Source organism: Dunckerocampus dactyliophorus, chromosome 19 (genome assembly GCF_027744805.1).
Source record: "Dunckerocampus dactyliophorus isolate RoL2022-P2 chromosome 19, RoL_Ddac_1.1, whole genome shotgun sequence".
Lineage (NCBI taxonomy): Eukaryota > Metazoa > Chordata > Actinopteri > Syngnathiformes > Syngnathidae > Dunckerocampus > Dunckerocampus dactyliophorus.
The window spans coordinates 8,186,608-8,206,114 of record NC_072837.1 but is presented as its reverse complement, the minus strand read 5'-3'; the positions used below and the strand labels follow the sequence as shown (position 1 = coordinate 8,206,114).

The 19,507-nt window shown below is 41.6% G+C and overlaps 1 protein-coding gene across 17 annotated transcripts in view; it reads right to left on the bottom strand.

Annotated features, from left to right (window-relative positions):
- Positions 1–19,159, bottom strand: part of LOC129172466 (neurexin-3b) — a 296,454-nt gene extending 277,295 nt beyond the window's left edge. For 16 of the 17 annotated variants that reach the window (XR_008567019.1, XR_008567020.1, XR_008567021.1 and 13 more), the window contains exons 1-4: positions 18,976–19,159; positions 13,044–14,163; positions 3,372–3,389; positions 1,491–1,517 (exon numbers count right to left, since the gene is read on the bottom strand). Coding sequence is in view for 13 of the 17 variants with exons in the window: in XM_054762202.1 (XP_054618177.1) it covers positions 1,491–1,517; positions 3,372–3,389; positions 13,044–13,740 (742 nt within the window). In the remaining 4 variants the exon portion in view is untranslated. The remainder of the gene's footprint in view (positions 1–1,490; positions 1,518–3,371; positions 3,390–13,043; positions 14,164–18,975) is intronic. The other variant, XM_054762206.1, reaches the window with a different exon arrangement.
- Positions 19,160–19,507: the final 348 nt, after the last annotated feature.

Sequence of the window (19,507 nt, the reverse complement as noted above, 5' to 3'; positions counted from 1 at the left end):
CGCGAAAGATGTATAAATACGTCTTTGGAGCGAGCATTCGGCTTTAAAAGTACGTATAAATACGTCTTTGGTATTGAATGAGTTAAACATGGAAAGACCAGGATTGCAAAAGAAACAAGAAAATGTCCATACGTCCGTACGTCATGTAACTCATGTAACTCAAAAAAGTTGTGACTGGAGATGAAAAAAGCTCTTCTGCTGGTTGTAGCCAAGTAGTGCATTTAATTTTGCTTCAATCTGTTCAAGTTGTAGTTGATTAACAATCAATTTCACACAATTTTCAGAATTCTTAATCAATTGTTTATTACGCCTATTGCTGGTCTATAATATTGGTGAATCTGACTGGACAACTGTCAGGTTGCTAATATGACGCTAACATTACTTCTCAAATTATTCTATTATACACACAAACAAATTTGCACTGCGACAAATAGATTGGACGCTACGTTTCCGCACTCGGTCTGCCGGAGAATAAGAAGGGGGCTTAATGTCGCCAAATCGTGTCGCTGTTCTCAGCAGCGAGTGCTACTATGGGCCCCTCGACCCTTTAAAACCACTCACAGTGGCATTTTTAAAAATGACAAAAAGAAGTGACATAAGAAAATGAGTTTGTAGTTCTGAAAATATTTGTTTTGCTGTTATTTTTTGCAATTATGCAAATGATGCCACTATGTACATGAATACATCACAGCATAAATAGATTGCAGTCTTGTGCGGAACCCTTTGTGCGTTTAATGTAAGTAAATCACACTATTGAGCCGCAAGGGGAACCAAGGAGAAGCACTAGCGCAATGTGGCTACTGTTGCTCTAATATGTCATCATGAGGAAAAAAATTGATTACGTTTAGCAATATTGACCTTCTAATAATTTGTTCATGAACCGCTCAAATACGCCCTCGAGATGAATAGGTCACATGCTGCTCGCAAGGACAATAATGAGGCCTTTGAGCAGTCACGGATGAGAAATGCATACAATCTGTAATGAGTCTGCTGATGAAGGTCAGGCTATACGATGTCAAGATCACAACCAGCTCAAAGAATGAACTGGAGATCACACTGCTTTCCTAGCAGCTGTTTCTTTTTTCTCGTTAAAACACAACTTGGGAGACCTTGAAATGGGTTTGGTCATGAGATGCCGCTCTCAAATAACCACTCGTCTTCCGTCTCGCACAAAGGTCGGACATGAACGTTTTAGACACACAGACCTGTCAGCTGTACACACGTTATGTAATGCGCAAAAAACCGGGTAAGATTAAGGTGAGATGAGATCATGCCATGCTGACATGCACCCTCCCCTAGTGCGCACGCACACACACACACACACACACACACAAACACCCTCCCCGCTTCGCTGCAAAACCACTTGGAGCATTGCAACAAATGCACACAGACAGGTAGCGAAGGCACACGGCGTAAAATTATGCCCCAAAACCAAGCCAGGTGGAAAGGACAAACAACTAAGAGAGATCTACAAAGAAAGAGAAAAGTACCTTGCTCTGCCTTTAGGTGTGCGAAGCCTTGAACAGGACAATGAGAGAGGGAGAAAGAGAAAGAAATCAAGAAGAGCACACCAATACAACGCTTGTATTGTCATTATGCATGCTTTGCAGGATGGCAAACCATGGCAGCCAAAGTCAAAGCTTTCCGGAGGGCATTTGAAAGCTTTGTTATTAATATAGACATAAGTTTTTTTAAAAAGTACACGGTACTGTGAAGAAGTCTTCAGCCTCCATTACATGTGTTCTTTTATCCATACGTACATTACTCACAAAAAGCTACAACTACTTTATGAACCTAAAATACACTACCATGGATCCACGCATGTTCGCGATTCAGCCTGCAAATTTGACAATTTTTGGTCCCGAAAAAGTTTTTTCGCCAAAAATGGGCAATTTTTCCGCTTTCATTACAAGTCAGCGATAATGAATACAGGTAAATACAGCATACGTACATGTACCACTGTTAGAAAGCCCACCATTTTTACATGTTTGTCAAGCTTCGCTGATAATGTTTTTCATCAAGTGTTGCGATTTCGCACTCTCTTTGGTGGTCCTTGAAGGTACCATCGTTGAAAATCCACCGTGAGTCCGATTCCATCTGTTCACCGATCATCTTACGTTATCGTTATCATTTAGGGCTTAAACCTGGATTGTGTCGTGAGTGAACAATGGCAACTGAAGAGAGAAGTCACTTTTATCGCAAATCAGAGAAGAACGTCAAGCCAAAAGGAGAGCTGAGGGGGTCGGGAAGTGGAAGTGGGGGGAATTGTTAGCGCGTGTGTGAGTTTCTGCACATGAGCTTTGTGACAAGTGACTCGAGTGAATTGAGTACCCGATTCTTTTCAGTGAGTGACTCATAAGAACTGTTCACACCAATGCTTTCTCACTTGTTATGGTCCAGTTGTGGATTAATTTATGTTGTTTGTATGTATTTTTTTTTTAAATCGTTGCGACGAAGGCTTTTGCTGGAACACTCGCAGACTCAGAGTAAGCTTGTTTGAGGGACGATTGTTTTGCTACAGCGCCGCTGAAGGAAATAAAAAGTCAAAAACCTACAGTACGTCAATCCACATATTTTCGACTAACATTCTCTATAGTAGCCAGTCTAATGAAGTGTTGATTCATAACTGGCTTGGTTATGACGCCCTAGGCGGCTAATGTGCTCTCTGTTGTAGCATGCAACAATAAATCCAGAGGGTCACTACGAAGATTACAATAATAGCATGGGTTTTCATGCCAAATTTCTAGCTAAACAACAATCACTCGTCTTCAGCTCTGTGCAGTGTGCACAGCGCTGTCAGTGGCAATCACTGCCAGTAAAACATACCGATCACAACACAATATCAGTGAACGTTATTATTGTGTTACGGTTGTGAATATATCACTTCCTTGGCTTTGCTGTGAGTTCATGGCTGCGTTTCTTTGTATCTGGTTCCCGGAATGTGACGTCACAGCCAAGATGGAGGCGGTTCCAAAAATTTGCTGAGGGGTGTGTCAAAATCGGGCCAAAATCCAAACTTAATTTCACTCGTATTTTATAGTTATTTACCTATGACTGCAGCGACACAAAAATATTTTATTAAGTGAGTACGTTCATTTTGTTATTGTTTTTTTTCAGACCTTTTTTGGTGTCGTGAGCAGAATGACATGAAGAACACAAGTGCACTTCTGTTTCTGCCAAAATTAAAAACAAAAAACAGCTAGACTTTGCACAGGGCTGTAATACAGTTTGTTTGTTTTTCCAAAATAGGCAAGCTTTTTGTGAGTACTGTACTTGGTCAACAATTGCGTGGTTATCTAACTGGATGAGTTAACATTTTAAAACACATGTAAGCAAAGGATGTTTGAAAGACTCGGCTGTTGCAAACTCACCTGCTGTTCTCTGGACTGCTGTGGATTTTCCCAAGTGATTAAAAAAAAAAAAAAAAGAAGAGAAAGCAAAGAGAAGTTCCAAATTAGCAACACACTTCAAGTATTTTTGCATGTCAGCCTATCATGCAAAAGCTAAAGAGGACCCCAACACTCATTTTCATGTAAAAGAGCAACACAGGTGCCCCTTGACATGCCTGATCAAAAAGAGTACTTCAGCTGCTGTGGAGAGAAACAGTTTCATCTGTCCCATCTGCTAAGGGAATCAGATATTACACATTTGGCAAACAACTCTTTCAAAATGAGAATATTGTTAGCATAGCATAATATTCTGCACCCTTATCACACATAGCCACATAAATCCACACATGGAAGGATTTATGGTGTTGTGAGGGTTTCTTTCACCTTCATATCCCCTTCAAATAAAAAAATATTTGTATTTTTTGACACCAATTCATCTTCCCGTTGGATTTTCTCAGGGGAATGCTCACTTTTGCCAGCAGATGGTTGAACAGAACGAGGAAAATTAGCAACACATTCATTCTGCCAAGTTTCTTTAGTAGGATGTCGCCTATGGACGACTTCTTGTGCTAATAAGTCATAAAATGGTGAGTTGAGTTGCAAAACTGACACAAACATGGGGATATATTAAGAAAACTTAAAAAGACACCCACAGTTTGTGTTTGTGAATTATAGGGCTACATTTTTAAAGATCAATAAGCAAGGAGTAAAATATAAATGAAATAAAGACAGCGTATACCTTGTGCAGTGTTAATGAAAAGGAAAGGAAATGCAAAACATAATAATATGGATAAAAATGAAGCAAAATAGGAAAAATCAGTGAGAATAAATAAAGGCAAGTACATAAATCCACCAACGGTCGACTTTCAGTAAGACAAATGTCGTAGCAACTGAGGTGAGATTTGTTTTCCTGACTCCAGGGAGTCCAAAATGGCTGCCACTTTTCCTCCCACATAAGAAGCATGACATTGGCAAAGGAACGGGTAGGACAAATGGTGGCTTTAAGGGGGGAGGGGAGACAATGCCCAGCTGAAGGACGACAACGCCGCTGCGGCTTTCGAGTACGGTGGTGCTCAGAACCTTTGAGTGTGTACGCTTCAACGGGCAGCCGGCGTTTTTGTGTGTGTGTGTGTGTGTGTGTGTGTGTGAAAGCGCTTGCATCCTGTTTGCGTGTCAAACAGTCACTACCCGATGTAGATAAAGCCTTTTCTCTTGATGCGACATGGTCCAGCCAAGCCAACGTGCTGTTGAGGACATGTGGTCCGAGCGTAATCCGCTGCTCTATTTTCACAAGTCAAATCCAAACATCATTTTCAGCTTGGGCACTCGGCACAAATGCCCTCTGCACTGGAATCAGGCAAGTCCCCGCACCACCCCACCCCCCCCCACTCCCCATGACCTACTTTTTATAGTAAGATTATTGTAACTGTCATTTTTTTCCATGTCTGTTTATTAATCCCTAAAGCTAAGCCCAAAGGCACCATTTCAGCACTTGCTTTACACTTTGCTTGCCCGAGTCTTCAATTACCGGCCCGCTATCAAACCACGAGATACTTTTAAGAAAAATGGGTCTTAAACACTTCATTACCAATGCAGCATGTGGGGTTTTTAAATTAGCAATCATTTTACATACTCATTAAATAATGAGTGTCGCTCTTAATAACCTTGACCTTATGAATATCACACTGCAATAACCCGAGGTTTGCAAGAGACTTCCCATCGCCCCTCGTTAATTGAATTAAAGAATGGGGGCTGATATCCACATCATTACCATAAAGGTACTAACATTTGCACGCCTCATACCAGCAACATAATATACAGTCGTTGAGAGTTGGGAAGGACCGGCATTACTCATGCTGTTATTGTTTTCCACTGATGGGCAATCAAATGAATTACTATTTCATGTGCAGCGTTATTATGCACTGATACCTACAGTATATCAAGAATCTGGATATCGCTTCAGTCGCCATTGTTCCCAACTACTACACAGGAAGCTAAATATTTAGTCAACTAGAGTTGTGGTTGCTCACTGTCAGGAACATTATACCTCCGAGCATTTTGCGACAGAATTGCAAGCTGTACACTAAGCAGAAAATGTACTCAAACCGAGGCAAAATTTGGTGTAATCTTTCGAGGTTACCCAGAAAACACGCTAACCGGGGTTCTACTGTAATTATGTTACCTGGTAACCAGTGTTGCTTACTAACGCCGTTTCCAGTCAGGAGTAATCTTATTTCATTACTATTTTAAACATTACAACGCTGTTACCATTACCCTGTGGTGTGTTATGTGTTATTATCCGCTCACCGGCTTGCTCATAGGTGTGGCATTCAAAAACGCGACGAGTTGTTTGAAAAGCTCTATTAAGTGAACAATGAGAACCGAGTCTCAGGTATAAAAAAAATGTAAGACACATCCCTGTGGCTAGTGGGAATGTTGCTCCAGGTGGTGAAGGTGGCTTCACGAAGGGCACCCACTGTCCGAAACTGATGTCCATTTTTGTAAGCTTCCCTTGCCATCCATCCCCAGATGTTCTCAGTTAGATTTAGATCAGGGGAACATGCAGGATGGTCCAGTTATTCCTTAGTTAGGTCTTTGAAAAAGTTTTTTGTTCTTAAAATCCGTTTCTCGTAGATGCCGTCTGATGGTTATTGGACTGCATTAGGCACCAGTAACAAGCTTCATTGTGGCAGAGGATCGTCTCGTTTCTTGACGAACAGATCCTACGGCTCAGTTCCAGGTGTCTCTACCACTTGACTTGTTTTTGTTCCATAATCTTTTAAAACATCGCACTACGCAATGATATCAAGGTACTACAAGATGATAATGCTGCCTTGCGTGCTACTCTTGAGTAAGAGAAAGATGCTAATGAAAATATCATTGAGCAAATGAACAATGCGATTGATAAGATGGATCAGAATGCACAAATGAACGATGTGATCCTCACAAGGCTCCGAATTACACCCAGGTCAAATGACAGGGCAGTCCGGAACAGAGGAGAACCAGAAGAAATGGATTTTGCTTCAACTCCTACAATCAAAAGGAGGTGGATGTCGATATCGACACCATTGATGCTTGCATCTCACTATACGGCAGAAACAACACAACGCCCGTCATTATCGTTACGTTCACCAATAAAGAATTCAAAACCGCACTGCTGAAACAGGGAAAGAAGCTGAAAGGTACAAATGTCTACATGAATGAGCCTCTAACAAAACGAAACACTGACAACGCCAAGAAAGCACAAAACATGAGGAACAAGGGCAAGATGCAAAGTCCTTGGAGCACCAATGGCAAAATGTACATCAAGCTAAAAACAGAGGACCAGCAGAGGCAAAGGGGTTGTTGTCAATGATATCAACTATTTGGAAAAATATTTAAAAAATCACATCACCATGACAAGGAAGTGGAGGATACAACCCACAATGAAAGAACCATCTAAGAAGTTTCAAATGTCTGAGTGCGTCCAACATCAACACCTCAACAATCCGACCGCGTTCAAAGAGAGAAAGCTTTTTTGCCTTTGCCATCAGGAGATTATGACATTGAAAAAATGACACTGAAGTCACATTTTGGCCAAAATTTTGTCTTGCGAAGGCTGTGGTCTTAAACTTTTGATCAGCAGATGAACAGCCTATGTCACTTGAATGCTTGTCGGCCATACATTTCTTACTTCAACGTCAGTGACGGCAAGAACATACATGTCCCAGAGCAAAGTGTTTGTCCACGTTCAATGTGAGTAACCCTAATCTCACCAAACATCTCTCAATGGCACGACAAAGCTAAACCCCAATTCTTTGACATATTTGAAGGTTTTTCAAAAAAGTAACACAATAAGCACTTTCCTTGGCAACTATTTTAACATTTTGTTACTAATACAATAACTTTTTGGGGAAAGTAACTATTGCTGAGTACATGTGGTGGTTTTAGTGTGCATAGCAAGTGTCTAAGTGTCTAATTTCAGCACATCGCTCTGACATAGTTAGTGACACTCATATATCCTAATTCACATGGGATGAGAGACTAAATGTCTTTTATGGCCAACTGTTTGTGGTGCAAGGAGCTACCGCACATCAGAGACTGACAGTAATGTGTCATGATTATATCAGTGCAGCTTAGCTTATACGTTTTGTACTGTAGAAAAAAAACAGTCAAATTGTCCTAGATTCCAATACCATCAATTTGTCCTCAGAGATTGAATTTGCCACATTTCTAGTCATTCAGGGTGCGTTAAAAGTACCGCTCTGTGACAAGGGCACTTTTAAAAAATATATTTTAGAAACTTAGAAAAATAGCACAATATAAAAAAAAAGGCCACAACAGCATTTTTGTTTGGAATATTTGAGTTACATGACATAATACGTCACAAAAGCCGCCCAATCATGTGGTTAATTTATGCATATCGTCTGCACTTCGGTCCCATGTCAAAAAACACTGTGCGAACCGCGCAAAAGTGTGCACCAAGTACAGACTTCCCTCACCACTTCGGGGTTCGAATTTCGGGAATTCACTCGATCATGCTGTTTTATAGTTGAATGTGCATATTGAAGCAAAATGCACATGTTTTTTTTCCTAAATGAAGCACTTTCAAGTATAAAAATCACTAAATTAACGAAAATGCAAATATAAGGCATTCATAAGACACATTCAAAGACACTGTGTATGATATGTGGTATTGAACACTGGTCACTAGGTAACAATAATGATAGAAAATCGAAAAACAGGCTTTTGTTGTACGTTTGCATTATCTCACGACAGGCACAATAATCCCAAATAAAAAAAAAATAAAAACACGGGCTACTGTTGCAGCCGTAACTCACGGCAAGATAAAAATTAACTCTGAACCTCCGGTTTCACGTCTTGTCCACCTGCCACCCAGCTCCCCTAGGGAGCACATTTATAGCAACACACATAAGCAAGTCTTATTCATGTCTTAAATGGCTTATTTACTCTTATTATATCTGCTGTATTGGGTATTATGAGTGTAATGGTGACTATAGGGTTGTTATTTCATGTCTGAAGGGCTCTAATAATGTTAAACCCATATTTAGGTTGTAAACAGGTTTTCTTTGCTTTACAGCATCTATGAAAATATTCCATTTATAAATAAGGAAACCTTCTGCCGTAATTCACTTGAACAGTGGCAACTAACCTCCACATCAGCAGTAGAATTATTTCTTTCCAATCTGTATCTAAGTTACAGTCAATAACAAAGTGTGAGCCATCCTAGTTTATTTTGCCAGTAAAAACTAGTGGGAGAGATTAAAAACTACAAGAGAGGAGAAATATGATCTCAGAGAAAAACTAAACTTAAAACACATACGCGAGAACGCATTTCATTATGTGGAATTAAATTATGGAACAGACTGAGTATGAAACTCAAACAATGCACTGAGATGAGCGATTTTAACAAACAACACAAGCAGTTGATGATTCGAAAATATAAGGAAGAAGAGTCTTGAACTTGTGTTATGTTTATTTGAATCTACTATTATTTATTTATTATCATATTAATTATGATATATGATTACTATTTATTAGGATTGTGGAAAAACCTTGATAATTGTATTACCACATTGTTACATGACCTGATCACTTCAATCTATGTATTAAAAACAGATGTGAAACAGATGGGGGGGTTAGGATTAAATAAGCTTTGCTTCTTCCTACTCCTTTTGGACATGTGGAACTGTCAATTGTATTATGTGACTGTCACTTATATGCATGTTCAAATAAAATTAAACCATTACCATGACCATAAGTGACCTATGTTAGATCTAGCGGATACGGCTGATGTTCTGTTAAAGATTTTAGGGGAGAGTATTTAGCGTACGTGCCAGAGCTGGTATATTGTGGTAGGTATACAGACAATGTCAACTCCAGAACAGGCTTAAAGCTCAGAATTATAACGAGCTTGCCCCGTCGATCAAGTTGTTATTTTTTTGCCCAAGTAAAGACAGGTTCTCCCTCACAATCCCTTCAGTCTTAATTTATTGAACGTAAACAAACTCATTGTATTGTCCTTCTAAGCCTTATGGGTTAGCAGGCAACAATTAGGACCGCGGCTGGCCAAACACAACGCAGGCCCATTCCACTCAGTCGGTCAGCCATCTGCCCATTTTAACAAGAGGCTCGCGGGGGTCTTGGTGCTCCCTGGGTGTGTACGTGTGCGCACAGCTCCATAAATGTGAATGGGTGCGCACATGCAGGGTCTAGGGCCCTTCAGTCTGATAACATAAATATTCACAGGTCTGACAGATGTGCATTAATGGGAGGATAGTCAACAGTGCACCAACAAAGACAGGTGTGCTGAGCAGTTGTTTGCATTTCATTGCAAACAAATGGTGGAATTCTTCAGCCGTTGTCTGCTGAAGAATCTCAGCACTTGTGGATTTTGTACAAGAATCCTGTCACTTATCGACAGCAGCGTTGGCGGCGGTGTTTATGAAAGCATTCAACAGACAAATTAGCCATCTTTGTTCTCATTATCCTCCTAATTATGGCTCCCCGTCTCTGTTGCATAATCAACACTCAGCCACATCAGTTAATGGGAGGCAGAAGGCACAGCGGTGAGGTCAGCGTGAGAGCTATCTCGCCAATCCATGAGGAGGAACTTGGACTAGACATGTGAGGAAAGCGGTGAGAAAAGACGTTTTTTCCTTGCTTTTTGTCTGGACCTCCTTGGGCAAATTGGTGGACAACAGGCCTGTGGTGAAGTTACTTGTCTTGAGATATGGCCATCCTTGTCCAAGCTGTCTGGCTTAATCGTAACCACTCTTTTAAACCCATGGCTATTTTCACCCAAGGATATCATCAGTCCCCTGTCAGCCTCTCCGGGGTTTATTAGACAAATAGACCTCCTGCATCGACTGCTCAGCAAATGGGATGAAACAAAAAGAGGACAAATCCAGCGCTGCCGCTTGACTGCTTTGCAACCAGCACATCGCGTGCTGTTCCGAACAATGCCAAAGGCAAGCTCTTGGGTTTTAAGCTGCAAACAGCTTTATTTGAGCAGTGAATGATATGTTAAGAAACCAATATAACAAAATGCTGCACACAGATCTTAAAACTCACATTCAATTCATTTCATTAATAAGCAGAAATGTATTTGTACAGTGTGCACTAAAATAGAATTCAGTGAGCATTCCCCTGATGTTTTATTCCCCCCGGGAGCCCAGCCAGTCTGCTTTAGACTGGCAAGAATAGTGTAGGTCAGCAGAGGAGGAAACGCAACATGGTTCTGTGTGCACAGTTTTTAATTTACGATCCCCACACATGACGAAAGCAGCTCACCATGTAAGCTCATTCTCATGTATTCCCTTTGGTTGTGATTTTATGACGTGGCTAGAAAAAAACAAATCAATCAAACTATTCCTGACATCTGTAGGCATTTGAAAGATAGAGGAGTACATGAGACACCCCTCAACCAGCTCTGTGCATCACACGACAAATGGGCTTTCCTGGAAAGGGACCAGTGGCGAATGAAAAATGGGTCCTGCAAGACATCCCACATATTTCTCAAAAAGAGCTCTGTATGTATTTAAAAACGTGGGCATAGATGGTATCAAAGAGTGTCGCCTCCCTCCCAAAAATAAACAATCCTGGTACGGAAACAGAGGAAATGAAGTTATCTCTCATCCAAACATTTTGTACCTTCAAGTCCCTGCACGTCCTTGCAGGAGCTGAGTCAATTGTGTGGAGAAAAGACAACATGGTGTTGTAATTTGACTTTCATCAGATATAACACGCTTACCTTTCAGACCTGCACTTAAAAAAATCATCCCGATTTGTCTCAGCACCAAATATTAGACAGTAGCCCCACTTATCGCAGGGGTTACATTTGGGGTCCACCAGCAAATGGCAAATACACCCCCGAAAATGTCTACCCTGCTGACGTCGAGATTCTCCTCCAATTTCGGATCAACATTTGCAATAAAAGTAACTGTTGTGATTATTGGAGTAGATTCAGTTCCCCAAAACCTCCCCTTCTCTCTTTAATTGCCATTGTTCACTTGCGATATAATCCAGGTTTGAGCCCTAACTATGCCTCATACACTTAATTAAATGCACTTAAAGCATACAATGTATAGGCGCTCACCGCTAGTGAATGATAATGTAAGATGATCCATGAACAGATGGAATTTAAGTCACGTGGAGCAAGTCACAGGACACAACCATGATGCGTTCAAGGGCCGCTGAACAAAGTGAAGAATCTCAAGCGTTATCAGTGAAGCATGAAGACATAAATATGTAAAAACTGTGCGCTTTCTAACAGTGGTACATGTGCGCTGTACATTTGACCCGTATCATCACGTAGATTTATAAATTGCTACCGACTTATGTGATGTCCACGATTTCGTAAAATCTAATGAGACTCCAGTTCAGTGAGCATTGCCGATTGCCTCCACAAGTGCGGTTTGGTTTTTCTTTGGCTTTTTACAGTTGAGGCCACTACCCAAGAGTACCAGTGATAGCAAAAAGGATTAGAAATATGTTGACCATTGGAATAAAAACGTAACACAAATACACACACATTTGCCCTGGATGTTCACAATAATATGGCTACTACTAATCAATGACAATAATGAAAGAAGAACCACATCCGTCATCAATTGTTTCACTGCTTTTTTACACTTGTATGACTGTTAAGAATTGGGTGAATGCCCGAGCACTTGCAAATGCAGCATTCACCCGTAAATTTGCTGATTTTTAGTTAAAAAGTTTATTTTATTATTTTTCCCCCCTGCAAAGAATACAGATTTAAGAAAGCACATGAGACAGTATCTAGCCTGCATAAGTGCACAGAGGTGGTTTATGGTGATACAGTGGATCCCTTCTCATTACAATTCAGCATTCACCTGTAAATTTACACATTTTTGATGGGAAAAAAAAGGTTTTATCTAAAAAAAAATGCAGTTTTTTTTCAACAGAAAACACATCTCATTCACCATAAGTCGGTAATAATTTATAATACATGTGAAGCCACTCTTACAAATCCCACAATTTTAACATGTTTTATGTCTTTATGCTTGACTGATAATGTCTTTTCATCAAGCGTTGGGATTTTGGACTCTGCCAGTCCTTGAATGCTCCATAGATTCTGCGAGACGCAAAAGTAAAACTTCAACACATTGACCCCGATTGCATCTGCTCATGGATCATCTTACATCATACGCGGTGAGTACCTTTTATACTTTAAACGCATTTGAAACGTGTGTGAGGCATATTGAGGAGAGAAGGGGAGGTTGACGTCAATGTCAGCAAGTAGGAGTGTTTTGGAGTGGGGGAGGAGCGAGCCATGGGTCAAAAATCTACATTTTTCTGGGTGTCTCAATTAATTGTGGGTTTTTATCATTTGCTGGTGATCCAGGAACATAAACTATCGATCTATTCTACTTTTTTTTTTGTTGGTTAATAACAGTTTGACCCTGAAACCAAATCACACAATATCCATCGTTTCCTGAAACACAAACCATAGTCCCTTTTTGGATTAAAAAAAAGACCTTCCGCAAGTCGGAGACACATGCTTTTCGTTTGACAGTGAGGACATTTGAACATTAAAAAACCCGATGATTTCTCCAGTTAAACAGCATTCAAGTGCAGACTGTAATCATGAGTACTGACAAAGAGAGTTGTGGGGCCCAGCCCTCTTACCTTCAGTGCAGTATCGCCCTACAAATCCAGTTCTGGAGCAGTCACAGTAGGTTTCTCCATCTGCCAGCGAGCAGATCCCACCATTCTCACACGGGTTCTCGGTGCAAAGGCCTAACATTTCCAAGCGTACTTTCTGGCTGTTGATGAGCGTGGGCAGCTTACTCCCATAACTGAGGTCTGTGATGATCCCCTTAAATGGTGTAAGCTCACGGACAGAGGGCAGAGTGATGGCAGATGTCCGTATGTCCCCTGGCAGCCCTCCGAGAAAGAGGTCGCTCACGATCTTCATGAACTGCCGCTGAGGACGCACCTCTGCCGTCTTGGTCTGGCCGTCCACTGCCAAGCCGGTCCGCAAATTATGCCTGTTGATGGCGGCAAAGTGCCAACGGCTGTCGTTGACCATCTTGTCGGACGTGATGCTGGTTTCGGCGCAGTCAATGCTGAAGAGAAGCTGCATCCTCCCCCTGGACATGGTGAGGAGTAAGAAGTCGCAATATCCGCCGTCGTCAAAGTACATAATGAGGCCTTCTGATTGGGATGTCTTGAACTGAAAGGTCAGGTCACTTCTGGTGCTGGCATCCCAGCGCAGGTACCGAGCCCACTGACCTTCTGAGCCAGTAAACTCTAATCCCGCACTCAGGCCCAGCACAGTACTTAGCAGCAGGATGACTTGCCGAGGGAGGCTGTTTGGATTCATTGTCGAGGATAACAGAAAGCACCAGGAGGCAATTTGAAGCGGATAAAGGTTCTCAAAGTGACAAAACCATTTGATTAGCACTGTTTTCTAAGACGAATCCGCTGGATATTATATTCCGCATATTATAGTCATAAAATATCAGTGTATTTTTTTTACTCTCGAGCACCTCAAATGTCGATAAAGGACGATATCCAAGCCTCCAGTCAAGTAGAAGCAAATATATAAATATCTGAAGTATATATCAAGTGGACAGGTGAGAGTGCTACAATGAAGGTGATCCTTCAAGTGTTTTGTCAGTGATTCAGAAGTGCAGCCTGGGAGTTTTCTTTGAGCCGACTTCCTGGATTGAAGGACATAACTGACAACACTGCCGGTCCACGCCCCATGGTTTAATCTCCAGTGTCAGACAAGGCTTCAACAGAACTGCAATGCAAAGAAGACAGACAGTGAGAATAGCTGGTTTAGTTATAGTATGGGACAGCAAAATGTTACAAAATGTTGACACGTGGATGTAGCCTAATATTAACTAATACTGTATTGTAGTTTTTCTTGGAATATATGACTGCAAGGTTGGCAAAGGTTTCCCTAACTGTTTTCCCTCAAGACCTAGACTAGGTATTGGATTTCTCCCCATAGTTCCACACCACTGACAACAGAAACCAGTCTATGCTGGTGTACTATCAAATTATACGTATTCGTTTTGGTCATCATTACTGTCTCTTTTGCAAGGACTGCAGTCGTTTTTGGTTTTGCTAAATGCAGTACAAAGTGTCACTTCTTGTTTTGAGATTTGTGCATTACGTGCATGATACCAATTAATGAAATTCAATTCAAATTGAAGACAACAAATAAGAATCCAAAAGATGTCAGCGTCCAATTTGCATAATTGGCCATGATGTATTTGCATCGAATTGTAATGGATGCTGCAGCAGAGAGGAATAGCGTGGGAGGAAAAAAAGTGAGTATTGTTGTATGACATCCCCATCAGTGGTGTAGTGCATCAACAGTAACGTTTCGCCCACTTGTTGAACGAAGTATAGTCCCGGCTGGTTGGCTGGGGTCACTAAAGTAACACACACTTGCATCACAAAACTGTTCTCCGCAAAAAAGCCAGAGCTCGAAATCGTGCAGCACTCTTTTCTCTCCTTCCGTATCACTGCGCGCTGCCGCATGTCAACTGTTACCACAGCTTTCCATTGCCTGTTTCACAGTGTTTACGTGCTCGGATGACGACGGCTGCAATGAGAGAAAGTGATTCTGAGATTTCCCTTTCATATCACAAACAAGACAGAGCCGCCTGTGAATGCTTTGAGAAGGGGTATGGGCCCTACAGCAGCTGCCGCTGCACATGGCGTTATTTGATGTCAGAGCCTCTGTTAGAAAGTTAGAAAGTTAAATAAGTTTGTCTTTCTTGGTGTTGTATATGGTATGAAAAAAGTGAAGCCTATACATAGCTTTCTCCGACACTGCCGTCGCTTAATAAACCCACCAAAGAGACAACAAACTGCTGTTAAATCTCCTGTTAAATGATGTCCCCAACGGAGGGACCAGGAGGGTATTTAATGGGATCTCTTTTCAGTGGAGTTTGTTGGGCATTGGGAGTAGGTTGGAAGTTGGAGGTTTGGCTGAGTGACATTGCTGGTTACATGCTGAGTGCACTTTTTGTAAGTTTCTGCGGCATGTTTGCATTGTTCTTCTCGCACTTTTTCTAGTGCTGTTGAAATTTCTTGAGTTTTTCGACTGAGCCATCGGTTCTTTTTCCCACTTTTTAAATTTTTTTTTTATTACTAGCTAAATATAGTGACCATGTGGCCAAATTGGCAACACTGACCCCTCCAGCTCCATCTTCTAGGTGCGTATGAGGCGTGTTAACTGGCAGAGTTACACTGATAATTCCATTATAATGTGTTTATGGGGGCAAACAGGTCGTGCCAAATCTATTTGTGGGGGCCACAAGTGAATGTACGGGAAACACTGAACTTGTTTCCGCTATTTTACGCACGAAAGGATCTGGTATCAAACCCTAAGTTTGGGAAATGTTTGTGTTCAAAATATAGCAGCATTGCAAGGAAGTTGAAAATAAAATGTACAGTCATTGCCAAAAATATCAGCATGCCAAGGATGCCAATGTCTTTGGCCATGCCTGTATGGAATACAGTCAAATCAGTCAAATTGAGGGGTGTCCAAACTTTTTCCACAGAGGGCTGCATACTGAAAAATCAAAAGATGCTGGGGGCCACTTTGATATTTTATTTTCATTGTATTTTCTATAGATGCTTTTTTAACTGTATTATTTCTATGAGTTATTAGTGTTAACGTGTCAGCTTTTTCTCGTCACATTCTGCCTTTTTGCTCTATGTTTCCAGTTTTTTTTGGTTTAATTTTATTTCTATATTGTGTTGTGGGCCGCACTTGGGACACCCCTGCCCTAATTTACAATGGCATCTTTGTCATGCCAATATTTTTGGCAATGACTGTATCCATCCATCCATCCATCCATTTTCTATGGCGTTTATCCTAATTAGGGTCGCGGGGGTATGCTGGAGCCTATCCCAGCTGACTTCGGGTGTGAGGCGGGGTACACCCTGCACTGGTCGCCAGCCAATCGCGGACCATGACTGCATATAATAGTGAAATGACTTTCTAACAATATTTAAAACTCCTATGTGTGCAAAAAGCATCAAGTTAATCCATTTAGCCTGAACCATTTGCATACTATCACTAAAGGCCTGCTGGAATCCTGATAAATATGACTAATTATCCGCTGCCACTTTAATTTGCATCTCTTTGAGGGATTACAATCATAAACAGCCATTCACAGCAGATTTTAGGATGGTGCCACTTTATATTCAAATCTCATCACTATTGACATTTTGGAGAATGTTCTGTCAGTGCACATGTAGTCACTGTTATTGTCATTACAGATGGCACTGCAAGGTGACGGAATATCAACACAGTCCCTGCTGCACCCACAGCTGTTTCCAAATGATTCCCAAAAACTGAAATGCATGCATTCTTCCTCAGCACCCTGCCTTTCCAATTGGTTTGGCAGGGAAGCGCCGTGTCCAATGGTGACCATGCAACACAATAGACCCTTTAACCACCTGCTCTGAATAGTTAATCTTCCTGCAAGCTATTGAATTCCAGTAAGTGATACCTATGCTAATGCACTGTCTGTGCACCTGTGTGTGTGTGTGTGTGTGTGTGTGTATTCTTGCGCGGGCGTCTCCCTGGTAACACGCACATTTTCTTTGCCTTAAAACTCACTTGCTGAGACAACAGAGGTTAGAAGGTTCCGCACGGTGGAAATACGACTAAACACAGCTGTGTCAATCCAAGCGGTGCCGTTTGTCCCTTCCATAGGAAAAAATAATAATACACCCATGAAACCTGAGACGCCACTCTATGAAAATAGGCTCTATTCAATTAATGACTTATTGTGTGTCTTGCCGAGGCATCGGATGTCCTATTTGACAGGGTGGCAAACAACGCTAGGATGTACTCGCACCAGAAATATCTTACTTAACCCCAACTGCAACCTTTCAAATCAGCCTGTGGTGGCTCATTCCATTATTTGACACAAAAAAAAGGTCCACACCCTCCTCTCTCTAATGCAGGACATTTCTGTAAAGCTGTCCTCCAGGGGAAGTTAAATGAGGCTTATGTGGTGACATAAATTTCACAGTGACTATTTCACTGACACTCTCTCCCCACAGGCCTGGTCTGATATATGACCTTCGGCTAAACATACGCCTGACAGCATCTTGGGCAGTTAAAAAAAAAACAAAAAAAGCTGTGTCATTAGCACAAAAAAAAAAGTTAGTATAGTAATAACAATTTTGACTGCGTTATGTTTCAATAACCATCTTTTTCCAGGATACATCGTGGCTGAATTATTAAATAGCGGAGCATATGAGACGCTCTGCATGGGATACCCTCACTAACTGACCATAAATGATGCATTGATGCATCCACCTTCAGTGCTACAGATTTATTGACATGTTTTGGATAACAACCAAGACGTCATCATGCACTGGAGACCTCTCCATCCCAACCGATGTGCCCGCCCCTCCCCTTCCCTGTCGATCACAAGCTTTGGCCAGAAGGCACTATTTAATCCCTCAGTCACTGGCCTCTTTTACTACTACTGGTAAAGCACACTACGGTCCGGCTAGGGGCCACCAGGGGGCCTTTAGTGGGCGCTAAGCACACCACCAAAGCCATTTCTAAGGTTCTACTAGATTTTCTCTTTCTCTTAGTATGAACTTTACTGCACCACATTTTTTGCTCAAATTAGGACACCAAAATATTTAAAAAATGTCTCAGTATGGTGGAAAATGATGCAAAAACGCCGCCACAACACTATATCAAGTATCATATATGACATTATGTTGTATTGGATCTTAACGGACATATGCACCGAATGTTTTGGTCTGTCAGTGATGAAAAAAAACAAAATCCAACACAACAACAAAATTACACCCAAATAAATCAATAATAAATAAATACATATATAAATATATTTTTTAAATAAATAAATAATACATCAATGAATAAAATGTACCATTTGTAGGATAGAATAGCTCCTACAGTATATCTAAGAAATGTTTAAAATATGCAGTATATCCAATCAGGGACGTGTGGTTTGGCTGCATGAGGTCTCTTTAAAGTCGGGAATAAAATGTTGCCCCTCGTGCAAAAGAGCACAAACTTACAGGCGTGCACTTGTCCATGCACGTTCTAATGGAGGGCAAAGCGATTAAAAGAAGGCGATACTGTGTGTAATCTACAGCCCGGCATCACCAAATCCAAGAGCGACATTTCGCAAGCACGACGGCGGTCAGATGTGTGAATTTAGGAGTTGCCTTCGCTTGTTTTGTTTCGTTTTAATGGAAAATATGAGTCCCATGCGTGTGTGCACTTGCTGATGGAGGGACCGGCGTCTGCTCAGAAACTTTCCACCTCGACACTCACTCCCTTGCTCGCTCACTTTAAATATATGTCATAAATCCACTCGTGGAAGGTGGTATTTGCATTTAAATATGACATTTATGCGCAAATTGCATGCGTTTGTGTGACTAGAACGACGCGTGTGTCGTTGAAACGCATCAACCAAAATCGCTTGGTCTTTATGCGCCGAATTAAATGTGCACAACGACAAACTTCACGACGCACCGTGGCAATGCATTAGAATATATTAGAGAAATACATAACCCAGTTTCCATGCGCTCTTACCTTGAGAGAGATGGCTCGGGGCAGACGGAGCGTGCGTAAAATTGCGTAAAATTTCAAACAATCCAGGTTTAAAACTCCATGGAAAGGGCTGGAATGTGGATTAGAGAGATGCTGATGATGCTGGCGTGAAGGTTATCATGACCAAGTGAGAGCGATGAAGGCAGCGGTCCTCTCCCTCCTCTTCCTCCCCCCTCCTCCACCCGTCTCAGTGAGCGCGCATCTCTCTCAGCACATCCCATGATGGGCCCTGGGATCTCTCCCATGTACGGTTCCGTTCTGACCCAGCTTCCGCACACCCAAGAGTAGCAAGACCGGCGCTTGAGACCCTGAGACACAACACAGGAAGGCGTTACAGGAGTGAAACATCTTCTAAAATGTTTATTTTTGCACATTATAATAGTGTGCATTTTTATTTTACACCCAGGGGCTAATGTATAGTAAAATGAGAGCGTGTTCATCTCCTCAGGGGCTGTTTCTCGTTCGGACTGCAAAGTGCACTGCAAGAATGTGAGTGTATTGAGAGCTCCAAGGA